The sequence below is a fragment of the Entelurus aequoreus genome, linkage group LG14, assembly GCF_033978785.1.
Source record: "Entelurus aequoreus isolate RoL-2023_Sb linkage group LG14, RoL_Eaeq_v1.1, whole genome shotgun sequence".
Lineage (NCBI taxonomy): Eukaryota > Metazoa > Chordata > Actinopteri > Syngnathiformes > Syngnathidae > Entelurus > Entelurus aequoreus.
This window is the reverse complement of record NC_084744.1, coordinates 7,012,581-7,027,086: the sequence shown is the minus strand read 5'-3', so window position 1 is coordinate 7,027,086 and position 14,506 is coordinate 7,012,581. Positions and strand designations below refer to the sequence as shown.

At 38.0% G+C, this 14,506-nt stretch overlaps 1 protein-coding gene across 1 annotated transcript in view; it reads left to right on the top strand.

Moving 5' to 3' along the window:
- The first annotated feature begins 3,351 nt into the window (after positions 1-3,351).
- Positions 3,352-14,506, top strand: part of chmp2ba (charged multivesicular body protein 2Ba) — a 35,388-nt gene continuing 24,233 nt past the window's right edge. Inside the window, exon 1 of the mRNA XM_062068847.1 lies at positions 3,352-3,554. Within this exon, the coding sequence (XP_061924831.1) occupies positions 3,521-3,554 (34 nt within the window). The 5' untranslated portion in view covers positions 3,352-3,520. The remainder of the gene's footprint in view (positions 3,555-14,506) is intronic.

Here is a 14,506-nt window from a genome sequence, read left to right as displayed (position 1 = left end):
TGATTGTGAGGCATTAAAGGCCTACTGAAAGCCACTACTACCGACCACGCAGTCTGATAGTTTATATATCAATGATGAAATCTTAACATTGCAACACATGCCAATACGGCCGGGTTAACTTATAAAGTGCAATTTTAAATTTCCCGGGGAACTTCCGGTTCAAAACGCCTCTGAGGATGACGTATGCGCGTGACGTAGCCAGTAGAACACAGGTATGGCTTCCACATTGAAGCCAATACAAAATAGCTGTTTTCATCTCATTCTGGATGTATTCTGGACATCTGTGTTGGTGAATCTGTTGCAATTATGTTCATTGCATTATGGAGAAAGAAGCTGAGCAAGCAAAGAAGAAAGTCGGTGCGAAGCAGAGTATTTTGCGAGGGAAGTCAGCAACACAACACAGTCGGTGTTTCATTGTTTACATTCCCGAAAGATGCAGTCAAGATCGAAGAACTCGGACAACAGAGACTCTTACCAGGAGGACTTTGACTTCGTTAACAGATGCAGACGCGGTACCGTGAGTACGCTTCCAAACATTTGATCGCTTGCTATAACTAGCTCGAGCTAGTAGCTAGGAGCTAGGAGCTAGCATAACAAACACCTAGGTGTTTGTTATGCGGGATTAATTTGTGGCATATTAAATATAAGCCTGGTTGTGTTGTGGCTAATAGAGTATATATATGTCTTGTGTTTATTTACTGTTGTAGTCATTCCCAGCTGAATATCAGGTCTCACCCGCGCGCTTCCAAACATTTGATTGCTTGCCCGTACATGCGTGTCATGTACGTAACTTTGGTTAAATATATAAGCTTCATGAACCTTGGGTTAGGTGAACGGTTCTTTGGGCTGAGTGAGTGTGTGTGTTGTGCAGGTGTTTGAATTGTATTGGCTCGTTATATATACGGGAGCTATAACTAGCTCGAGCTAGGAGCTAGGAGCTAGCAAAACAAACACCTAGGTGTTTTTATGCGGGATTAATTTGTGGCATATTAAATATAAGCCTGGTTGTGTTGTGGCTAATAGAGAATATATATGTCTTGTGTTTATTTACTGTTTTAGTCATTCCCAGCTGAATATCAGGTCACCCCCGGCTCTCACAGCATCTTCCCTATCTGAATCGCTTCCACTCCCCACTAGTCCTTCACTTGCACTTTACTCATCCACAAATCTTTCTTCATCCTCGCTCAAATTAATGGTGAAATCGTCGCTTTCTCGTTCCGAATCTCTCTCACTTCATGCGGCCATCATTGTAAACAATAGGGAACTTTGCGTATATGTTCAATTGACTACGTCACGCTACTTCCGGTAGGGGCAAGCCTTTTTTTATCAGATACCAAAAGTTGCGATCTTTATCGTCGTTGTTCTATACTAAATCCTTTCAGCAAAAATATGGCAATATCGCGAAATGATCAAGTATGACACATAGAATAGATCTGCTATCCCCGTTTAAATAAAACAATTTCATTTCAGTAGGCCTTTAAAAGCCACAAAATGCAACGGGTCCATCAGACCCACAAACGCTGGCTGAGTAACAACAATATGAACGTCGCACGGAAAATTTCTCTGCCAGTTTCTGCATCCCACAGGGATTCTTCTTTTGTGTTTCTGCACCTGCGGTTCCCACACAAGGTTGCAACATTGTTTGTCAACACTGTCTGCTCTCATTTTCTCGCACATTTGACCCTCTGATGTTCTGTGTACTTACACTCTGTCCTCCTCCTGTCTAGGCCTGCTGTGTGTGTGTGTGTGTGTGGTACACATAACATCAATTTCCACACTTCTATTAGCCCCGGGTCCAGTGGACCCGGACATCTTCTATGTAATATAAATGTGTAGGGGGGTGTATGGTGTGTGTGGTCATTAAATATGTATTCTGATATATGTTCTTCACAGAAAATTAGCCAAAGTCAGTGAGTCTCAGTTTGAAAAATTAATTAATTGTATCATTTTTCTTTTAATAAAAAAATGAAAACCGGTCCCACAGACCCGAACACCACACAAGACCTGCTGCTTCCTGAAACCCGTGTCACGTGACGGCAAACCACACACCCAATTGGCTGCTGCAGTCTTCATTTACGGAAGTGGATCTGGGGTTTTTGCGCAACATTTTGTTCAAAAGCGGAATTTTAATGAAGTGAGTTTTCAAACACAGACATTTCACTGACGAGTGTTTCTTCTACATTCACATTTTGAAGGTGAACAATTTGATTGACAAGAACGAGATATTCTTGTACTATATTTTTGCTTATTTTGCCCGTTGTTCCACTCCGAATCACAATGACGATTGGCGGATTGAAAAACATTTAATAGTCTTGAAAAATGCCAAGTAAAACGTATTGGTATCGAAACTGACTGTGTAATTAATATCAGATTACAGTAACACCAACAAGTGTATTTTTTCTTTTTAATAAAACTTTATTTATAAATTTCAACTTTACAAACAGTTGAGAAATAATAATCAAAGTAAGTACATAAAACAGTACAAAAACAGCACAAAACAGCACCAGGGGGTTGTAAATTCAAAGTAACTAAAAAAGAATGCAAAAAAAATAATAAATTAAAAAAAATAAAAATAAAAATATATATATATATGTATGTATATATATATATATATATATATATATATATATATATATATATATATATATATATATATATATATATATATATATATATATATATATATATATATATATATAAACAAACAAAGTGCAAAGCCATAGGCTCACTCAATTTCAGTAAATAACTTAAATTTGGAACACAGCATCATCGTTTTCACAGCTTTTTGGTTGTTAGAGGTCGAGAGTGTTTTAACGTAGAGTTCTAATTCTTTTTAAAAGGCACAAAAAACAGGTCGGGTATTGAGAAACTTACATTTATGAATATAAAACTTAGCCAATAGTATAATGAGGTTGCAACACCAAAAGGTGTACTATCGCCTACTTCTGTTAGTATAGCATCATCTTCGTGCTGCCTTCAGGACCTCAAGAAATGTTGCTCTTATCACTATACATTTTCAGAATAATTAAAATGTGGTGTCGCATTTACTAAAAAGTGCGTACTTATTAAAAATACCTTTTAAAACTGTAAAAAACAGACCAAAACCTGACTTGACTTTCATCATGATTCACATGTAAAGTATAAAAACATATGTGGGTGTTCGGAACGAATCTCCCTTCCCCTGCCGCTAACGTGCAATATATATACATATACATACATCTACATACATATGTGTCCAAACGTGGACAGTTTACGCTCATATCACAAACAATTCGTTGAGCGCTGCTCGTTTGAATCCATCCGACGCACGAAATCCTCCAGTTGACAAAGTGCAAGCGAAGGCAGCATGGCTGTGATGACGTCACAGTCAGCTGACTGAGGGCGGAACTGAACACGACCAGGAAGCCATTGAAGGAGACAAACTGCACTGTTTGTCCGCTCGCTGGCGAATAAACACCACTTTTATATAGTTTGTCTGTTACAGCCTTTGTGTTCCACAAGTGTGTAGATATTTAACACCATGGCGTCCCTTTTTAAGAAGAAGACTGTCGACGGTAAGTTTATTTTCTTTGTGGGAAGCTAACCTGTTTTTAGCTCGAAGACGGCAGGAAAAATGTCGCTTTTAGACTTTTGCTGATCTTTCCTTCAACTCGTTTGACCTGTTTGGTGATTGGTGCTCATGACTCATTCACTGCACGCATTGTTCACTTGTTCCGACTACGTCAATAAGTATGCCTTTACAATATATACTCTGCCTTTTACAATATATTTGGAAGATAGCAGCCTGTAATTGTACGTGTCTGGCGGGGACCTTCATGTTTTACACACAAAAAATAAAATACATATGTATGTATATATATATATATATATATATATATATATATATATATATATATATATATATATATATATATATATATATATATAGTCTGCCTTTAAAAAAAAAAAAAGTTTTATTTTGTTATATGTATATATATATATATATACAATATATAGTCTGCCTTTTACAATCTATTTGAAAATAGCAGCCTATAATTGTGCGTGTCTGGCAAGGACGTTCATGTTTACCAAAAAGAAGAAAAAAAAAGAACTAATTAAAAAAAAAAAAAATATATATATATATATATATGTGTGTGTGTGTATAGTCTGCCTTTTACAATCTATTTGAAGATAGCCTATAATTGTACGTGTCTTGCAGGGACATTCATGTTTACCCCCCAAAAAATAAAAATATATATACAATATATAGTCTGCTTTTTACAATCTATTTGAAGATAGCAGCCTATAATTGTACGTGATTTTTTTATATATATATATATATATATATATATATATATATATATATATATATATATATATATATATATATATATATATATATATATATATATATATATATTAGGGCTGCAACTAACGATTAATTTGATAATCGATTAATCTGTCCATTATTACTTCGATTAATCGATTAATAATCCGATAAAAGAGACAAACTACATTTCTATCCTTTCCAGTATTTTATTGAAAAAAAACAGCATACTGGCACCATACTTATTTTGATTATTGTTTCTCAGCTGTTTGTACATGTTGCAGTTTATAAATAAAGGTTTATTTAAAAAAAAAAAAAAATATATATATATATATATATATTTTTAAAAAGCTTCTGCGCATGCGCATAGCATAGATCCAACGAATCGATGACTAAATTAATCTGCAACTATTTTTATAATCGATTTAATCGATTAGTTGTTGCAGCCCTAATATATATATATATATATATATATATATATATATATAGTCTGCCTTTTACAATCTATTTGAAGATAGCAGCGTATATAATTGTACGTGTCTGGCGGGGACGTTCATGTTTACCCCCCAAAAAATAAAAAATAAATATATATATACATACAATATATAGTCTGCCTTTTACAATCTATTTGAAGATAGCAGCCTATATTTGTGCGTGTCTGGCAAGGACGTTCAGTTTTACCGAAAAGAAAAAACAACAGAAAATAAATAAATATCAATCAATCAATATTTTTATATATCTCAAGTTACTTCAATGTGTTTTATGTGGCTTTTACCCGCAGTCATATCTGGTTAGTTCAATCGTAAACATGTCAAATGTGTCTATTGTTCGACTCCAGATCATGGAAAAATAAAATATGAGCCATTTAAATGTTTTGTTCCAATATATATTTCATAATATTATAACTTTAACCTTGTGTGGCTCAACCTTGAGTTTTTTCTGTTTATTTAGTCAGCACAACTAAAAGTATTTTATCTACACTCTTTGATTTTAACATGAATTTGACTGCTTCTATGATGATTATATTATACGATTTTATCAATATATTAATTGTGCCTTTTTTGTCATCTTTTGTAAACCACTTTTTATTTTTTTGTATGAATTGTGCTCTTTGAACAAACTGGCCTAACACAGTCCGACAGCTTTGTAGTCAGTTTATGTATAGCATTGTCAAAAAAGTGACCGGTCTCTCAATCTCTTAATGTTTTTTCCTCAGGCTACATAATTACAAATCTCAAGGTTAAAAGCCACTTACTGTCAACATCAATTATTCATTCCGATTAGATATACAGACGAAACTCCAAAAATGACAATATTGCGCAAAGCTTGGTTAATTCCACCAATTAGATTTACAAGGTGAAACTATAATATGACATATGATCAATGCGTTTCAAGCCTTCCTTTTATCATTTTAATAATTACGGCGAATGAAAAGCTCAAATTGAAAAGTTCAGAACAATTTAGATTTTCAAAAAGTAAGCCGTGACCATCGAAATGATAACAAATAAAAGCTTGACATATTTCACTTGGCATGTAATGAGTTGATATGACATTAGTTTGTCATTTCAAGTTGATTTGTATTCATTTTTGTAGTTCCATCTGTAGTCCACAGTTAAAATAGTACATTAAACACCTACCTACTGTACTCCTCCCATCCTAGTTCCGCCTTCTCTTCTTACCTTCACTCCGCTGTCGCCAAGCCTACCTCACATCTTCTCGGCTTCTTCTCGTCCAATCGATGCTCCTACTTTGTGTTGAATATCATTTCCAGCCTCGGGTGGCGCGTTTAAGGAAAAAAATAGGTTTGTGGTTATTAAGTGATCGGGAAACATGGGGGAGGAGAGTGTTGATCACTTATATTTGTAGGACCTTATCCCTCCCACTGTACACGTTGTCGCCGCGTCATCGTCTACGTACTCACGTGTCGCTCTCGCAAGTGGTCCGGTGGTATGTGACGTTCCTCCACCGAGTTTATGATTATTGAACTTTACGTGCAGGAGAAACCATTTCATGCTGCGGCTTGGAAATCTCCCCATCCAATGAATAATCAGATATTTAAATATATAAACACTTTGGGTGGATTGGAATGTGCAGTTTATACCATCATTTGAAATATGCAGAATGATTAATTGTTTAATGCTGAACTGTGTAACTTTGTCGATGTTTTGTCATATTTCAGTGGTAGTTTTGAGATTAAATTACAACAATGATTTGATTTACATGAACCCAGTAATATCAGACAGGGTTTGTAAAGACGATTCCATTGATATAAGTAACTTTTTCCTGTGAGAAATATTAAGAAATTTAGTGCATTTTCACCGGTTTTAACATTTTATAATTTCTGGTCAACTTCTCTAATACAAAGTCAACGGGGCTCAAGATTTTAGGTGTGATCTTTTTGTCAACTTTCTCAATTTTTACCCCATTTAAAAGTTGGTGTCATTGGAAAGTTTGCCTTAAAAGACACAGAAAACTCAGATTTCACAGTTTAGTGGTGTTTTTTATTGATTAAGTTCATGAAATTAGCCTTGGAAGTGTTACAAATGTTGAGTAAATATTGCTCGGACTCAACTTGTGAGTTGGTCGGTTGAAGTTTATTTGGAACATGTCTACAGTTTCAATAAGATACGTCACATATTTGACATATTTTCATTTCTCTTTAAAACGTTGTTTGAAAAGGAGTAAGAAGAAGCAACATTTATTAAATCCTACCCATTTTCCACTTCATAGCAATTACTGAACTGTGTAACTTTGTCTATGTTTTGTCAGGTTTCAGTGGTAGTTTTGAGGTAGTCCTTGTAGGTGTCAAATAAAACAATAATTGGATTTACATGAACCCAGTAATATCAGACAGGGTTTGTAAAGACGATTCCAGTGATATAAGTAACTTTTTCCTCTGAGAAATATTAAGAAATTTAGTGCATTTTCACCGGTTTTAACATTTTATAATTTCTGGTCAACTTCTCTAATACAAAGTCAACGTGGCTCAAGATTTTAGGGGTGATCTTCTTGTTAAACAAGTCATCTTTCTTAATTTTTACCCCATTTAAAGTTTGGTGTCATTGGAAAGTTTGCCTTAAAAGACACAGAATACTCAGATTTCACAGTTTAGTGGCGTTTTTTATTGATTAAATTTGTGTAATGAGCCTTGGAAGTGTTAAAAATGTTGAGTAAACATGGCTTGGACTCAACTTGTGAGTTGGTCGGTTGAAGTTTATTTGGAACATGTCTACAGTTTCAATAGGATACGTCACATATTTGACATTATTTAATTTCCCTTTTTTGTACGTGTTCGAAAACGAGTAGGAAGAAGTAACATTTATTTAATCCTACCAATTTTCCACTTCATAGCAATTACTGAACTGTGTAACTTTGTCTATGGTTTGTCAGGTTTCAGTGGTAGTTTTGAGGTAGTCCTTGTAGAGGTGTGTGTCAAATTACAACAATGGTTTGATTTACACGAACCCAGTAATATCAGACAGGGTTTGTAAAGACGATTCCAGTGATATAAGTAACTTTTTCCTGTGGGAAATATTAAGACATTTAGTGCATTTTCACCGGTTTTAACATTTTATAATTTCTGGTCAACTTCTCTAATACCAAGTCAACGGGGCTCAAGATTTTAGGTGTGATCTTTTTGTCAACTTTCTCAATTTTTACCCCATTTAAAGGTTGGTGTCATTGGAAAGTTTGCCTTAAAAGACGCAGAAAACTCAGATTTCACAGTTTAGTGGTGTTTTTTATTGATTAAATTCATGAAATTAGCCTTGGAAGTGTTAAAAATGTTAAGTAAATATTGCTCGGACTCAACTTGTGAGTTGGTCGGTTGAAGTTTATTTGGAACGTGGCTACAGTTTCACTAGGATACGTCACATATTTGACATTATTTAATTTCTCTTTACAACGTTGTTTGAAAAGGAGTAGGAAGAAGCAACATTTATTCAAGCCTACCCATTTTCCACTTCATAGCAATTACTAACACATGTGCTCACTTCCTGTTCTCATTTTATAACACAATTTACATCAATGAACTGAACAGTTTTTTTTAATAAATCACATCACCCACAAAAAAAAATCAGTGTGCTAATCGATGAACTTGAAAGATATTTGACACACACAGATAAATGCCTAACTTATTTTATAAAAGGGATTCCAATGAACATTTTACTCACCGCAGATTTTTGCAGGGGAGTTTTGTCCAATTTTTTCAGAGTTTTGTGGTGCGACTACTTGTCCAATTGGAGAATGTGGACATTGTGGATTTTAGGTTATGTGTTGTACGTCTTCAGTTTCGGTGTATACTGGTGATGAAAACAACACCAGCGCAGTTGAACCCTGAAATCAGCGGTCCGGTCGCTACTCGGATTGTACGAGCAAGCGTGAAACGTACTGAGTGACCCCTGCTGATCTATAATTTCAACAAATATAAAAAATTGTGCTGAACTATTATTGTTTTAACACATTTAAATACATCTGATCTGTGGTGTAGTTGGCTGTTCAGGAGTGTAATTAACGGTTGTGTTCTTGAGGTTTTCAGAGTGTTGTGGAGCACCAGTGGTTTGGTTGAAATACAGCTCATAACTATTGTGTGAGTTCTGGTCATGCAATATGATCTCACATGATGCCACTTAGCTCGAGGGTGGCTGGTTTTTCTGTCGACTCGGCAACAATCCGAGCCGTCCACACTGGGATCAGGCTTTTTAAAGAAAACGATTATCTAATCCTGCTGCAGAATCTAATTTTAAAAGATAGCCACACTACAACTGTAATGGAGAGCCTGGCTAAAGACTGCCTTTGCTTTTTCCCACAGAAGACACTCGGGCTGTGAATTTTTTGGGCACTTAGCGATTTGATTCCATTGCCATTCAGAATCGATTCTCGATTATAATAATCATAATGAAACATTTTCTAAACACGTTACAGGTTAGAAAAGCTACTTCTGGTTGCATGGAGATGGCCTAGAACTAGGGGTGTAACGGTACACAAAAATTTCGGTTGGGTACGTACCTCGGTTTAAAGGTCACGGTTCGGTTCATTTTCGGTACAGTAAGAAAACAACAAAATATAAATATTTGGGTTATTTTTTTACCAAATTTGCAAAATCTTCCACCAAAAATATTTTTCTTAGTGGAATATTTGATGTGAAGTAATGGGAACCTTGGATGGGTCAATAATTCATAATAACATTGATTTTGATTCAATATTATGTTTTGAGCAATGACAGTTTGAAAGAAAAAAAAACAGCTTTGTTTTATTAGTCCACATCGCAACTTTTTCTAAATTACATTTAACCTTTAAGCTTTTTTATTTCACTTTTGTTATGTTTTTGTTTATTTTAATAGTATTTTTAGAATGTGCCGTGGGCCTTTAAAACATTAATGATATCCATCCTGCAAAGGCGCCCCATAATACACCTGCTGTGAACCTGTTTTTATGTTTTTATATTTTATTTATTTATTTTTTATCGTGTTCTGTTTGTGTTGTGTTGTGTTTGCTCGTTTTTCGTATTATTTTTAACCTGCCCATTGTACAGCACTTTGGCTACCCCTCTGGTAAATTTCAAATGTGCTTTATAAATAAAGTTGATTTGATTTGATTTGATTAGCTTTGGGCTGCAAATGGCCTCCGGGGCACAGTTTTGACACCCATGCTATAGATAATAAAAAATGTAATCTGATAAATCTATGGATAAAAAGCAGAGCCTGGCGACGCATGCGCGTTTATCATAACTCTCTCGCTCTCCTTGTCTCTGCCCCTCCCTCACCAATGCTGCTGTGCGCACAATTTGTTTTGTTTTTAACCCCTTCTTAACCCTGAACGTACATTGAAAATACACGCAACCCTAACTCAAAATGCCCGACATTTGAGGCATTTAAGAAACTCCGCCCTGACAGCTCCGCAAAAGAGGACATGTCCGGTGAAAAGAGGACGTATGGTCAGTCTATCGTAGCCCGTTAGCTGCTAGCATGCCGTGTGTTGTGCCTCGGTGTGCATTGTTTACACAACGTGCGGTATGCTACTTAATATGTCCGTGTGGAAACTCGTTCGGTACACCTCCGAACCGAACCGGAACCCCCGTACCGAAACGGTTCAATACAAATACACGTACAGTTACACCCCTACCTAGAACCATTTTTATTTATTTATTCCTACGAAAATATATATTTTTTTTAGTAGATTTTTGAAAATTATTAATCAATTTATAATCGGGATAATCAGAGCTTGGTCCGCATTGCTGTCAGTAAGTCGGACACGTTTCCAGTGAGGGTTGGACTCTGCCAAGGCTGCCCTTTGTCACTGATTCCGTTCATAACTTTTATGGACAGAATTTCTAGGCACAGTCAGGGCGTTGAGGGGATCTGGTTTGGTGGCTGCAGGATTAGGTCTCTGCTTTTGGCAGATGATGTAGTCCTGATGGCTTCATCTGGCCAAGATCTTCAGCTCTCACTGGATCGGTTAGCAGCCGAGTGTGAAGCGACTTGGATGAGAATCAGCACCTCCAAGTCTGAGTCCATGGTTCTCGGAAAAAAGGGTGTAGTGCCATCTCCGGGTTGGGGAGGAGATCTTGCCCCTAGTGGAGGAGTTCAAGTACCTCAGAGTCTTGTTCACGAGTGAGGGAAGAGTGGATCGTGAGGTCGACAGGCGGATCGGTGCGGCGTCTTCAGTTATGCGGACGCTGTATCGAGCCGTTGTGGTGAATAAGGAGCTGAGCCGGAAGGCAAAGCTCTCAATTTACCGGTCGATCTACGTTCCCATCCTCACCTATGGTCATGAGCTTTGGGTTATGACCGAATGGACAAGATCACGGGTACAAGCGGCCGAAATGAGTTTCCTCCGCCGGGTGGCGGGGCTCTCCCTTAGAGATAGGGTGAGAAGCTCTGCCATCCGTTGTGAGCTCAAAGTAAAGCCGCTGCTCCTCCACATCGAGAGGAGTCAGATAAGGTGGTTCGGGCATCTGGTCAGGATGCCACCCGAACGCCTCCTTAGGGAGGTGTTCAGGGCACGTCCGACCGGTAGGAGGCCACGGGGAAGACCCAGGACACGTTGGGAAGAATATGTCTCCCGGCTGACCTGGGAACGCCTCAGGATCCCCCGAGAAGAGCTGGACGAAGTGGCTGGGGAGAGGAAAGTCTGGGCTTCCCTGCTTAGGCTGCTGCCCCCGCGATAAGTGGAAGAAGATGGACTTGTAACTGCAAATACACTTTTATGTCATACCTACTTACTCAGAAATGTGGTAATGAAACACGATATAACTGGACCGCAGCTATCATAATCAATAATTTTCAAATGTTGTAATAAAAATGTAATTTTATTATTAAAAACAGTTAATATTTATTGACATACACAAAAGCACCGAAAGTTGATACCGTTGAGTACCAGTATTGGTTCCCAGGCGCCGGGAATTGGTACCGTATCGGTTCAAATGCGAGCAGATCACATCCTTTGTAGTCGTGCGGAGACTATGTCCACGTATTTAAAGTTCCAGGCACCCCATGCGGTTCAGTTTTTATTAGTTACGCTCAATAAATGATTAATCAAAGCAACAGAATATCAATCAACATGTTTTTCTAATCAAACTCATTTATTTAATTGATTGTTAGTTCCAAACCTACGGGCTAGAGAAGTGTAAGACTTGGCACCTTTCCTAGATTTCTATTGTTTCCTTTTATACACACATCCTCTGGCTAATCAAGTAATCTATCAATTAGTTTGTTCAATTAAGCGACTAATCGGATATAACACACTTTATAGCCTCAACGCATTTCCTGATTTTACTCATTTGTATTAGTAACACGTATTAAGAAGAAAAAACATATGTATTGTCACATGTACAACATCTGTGCATTTGAGGCACAGTGGGAAGCCCTGGTGTATCGGACCGTATCTGGCTGGTCCTGGTTCAGCTTCTCGGTCGGTGAAGCTTCCCTTGCGTGGGCGACCCAGATGGCAATGTGGGCCTGGTGTCCTGCCCAAGGGCACAACAGCAGCGACTGGGATGGAGGAAGCGGGATGTGAACCGGGGAACTTTCTCACTACTGGACAGCCCTCTCTGACCCCTGAGAGCCAATCAAAGCAAAGTCTAGTTACAGGCCCAGATACTACCTCTGTGGGTGGATTTGATCAATCAATCAAACTTTTCAGGCATAAAAGAAATGCAACACAAAGTGGTTTACAGATTTAAAAACCATAGCTCATGACTCACATCCCCTGATACCTTGTCAGAGCCAATTATTGACAACCCAGCAAAAAGGCTAATAAATGATGGCCAAGATAGAAGAACAATGCAAATAGCTAGAATTGTTCTTCACAGCATTAATCTGTTTTGAGTTCTTAGGGGTGACTGTCAGGTTCAAACACCAAACTATCTATTAAACAAAGACAAGAAGCAAGAAATCAAACAGAGACAGGATTAAATGTATCTCATGAGGAGAGCGCGTGCACTTGCACCCTCGTACAATGTCGCCCCACGCTCTGAGGAAGGGTTACACGCCTCTCCCTTTATTTGGGCATTTCCTGATTACATAGCTGCAGCTGCTTCTAAGGGGAGGGGGTCATAAACAGCTGCTGCGCTGGGTCATAAACATCCATCTATCCATTTTCTACCGCTTGTCCCTTTTGGGGTTGCGGGGGGTTGCTGGAGCCTATCTCAGCCGCATTCGGGCGGAAGGTGGGGTACACCCTGGACAAGTCGCCACCTCATCACAGGGCCAACACAGATAGACAGACAACAATCACACTCACATTCACACACTAGGGCCAATTTAGTGTTGCCAATCAACCTATCCCCAGGTGCATGTCTTTTGGAGGTGGGAGGAAGCCAGAGTACCCGAAGGGAACCCACACAGTCACGGGGAGAACATGTAAACTCCACACAGAAAGATCCCGAGCCCGGGATTGAACTCAGGACTACTCAGGATCTTCGTATTGTGAGGCATAAACAGTTCAAACAAAAAGGTGCTTGGAGCAGTGTCAGGTTTGCCCCCTCTCTGCTTTGTAGATTTCAGGTCATGATAAGAGCTTTCTGTGGCTGTCCAATAGATCAAAGAAACGGACACCTCCACGTCGCATCCCATCGCACACAGTGGAGGTTTACAAGTGGTACGCCTTTTGCTTGATAAGATCAAAGACAGCTTTTGTCTTCTCGCAGGGCAACCTGAACTCATGGGAAAACAAGTTGTGTGATAACTTATATACAATTATTCTGACAGTGACTACAAATGTGCAAATGACATATTTTCAGTTGAGTTGAGTAGAATGATAACTACACCTCTACAGTATAAGGACATCCTACAAGAAATAGAATAGAAAAGAAAAATAGACAACTTGAAAGGTATCTAAAATGTTGGTTACCCTAAGTGATTACATTAAGATTAAAGATTAAAGTACCAATGATTGTCACACACACACTAGATGTGGTGAAATTTGTCCTCTGCATTTGTCCCATCCCCTTGGGGAGCAGTGGGCAGCAGCGGCGCCGCGCCCGGGAATCATTTTTGGTGATGAGGGAAATATTACAAATGCTGATTCACTGCAATTATTTTTTACAATTTTTCACATTATATGTGCTTTAACACTCAAATTCTTGACAGTTTTTGCTTTGCATTGGAAAGCATGGAACTGAATTCATGAATCCAGTAGCAAAAGATGTTTGGTGGGCTTTGTTATGTAGGAATGGCTACCCTTCACATTGAAACCGATACGGTACCGATTCCCGGTAGCTGGGAACATCACTGGCTAGCTAATGTTACCATTAATGGCTAAGCAGAACATATTTTTTTTAAATGTCTATATTTTTATTATATTGAATAAAAATTGTCGGTAAAACATGACTTTCAGGCTTGTTGATACATTCAATGATAGCTAACATTAGTAGCTAAACTTTATTAAATGCTTAGCATTAGCTAACAACACACAAAGCTAGTGCACGTGTTACATACGGGTAGAATTTACATCGTTACGTAGTAAAAGCTGACTCAATGCCTGAAAGACATTGGAAAATTTGCGTAAAGGTTGCAAACAGCCCCTTTAATACTGAGCTGATAACGATAACTGCTCTCCAGTTATATCTTGTTTTCTCACACGTCTGAGTCTCATTTGCCGTTATGCCTTCATTTCCGTGTGTCTTAGGTGCGTTGTCGCTAACGTTTAATTAATTGTGGCAGTCTTTTGTTGAGCCCTACAAAGTGTTTACACTGTTAC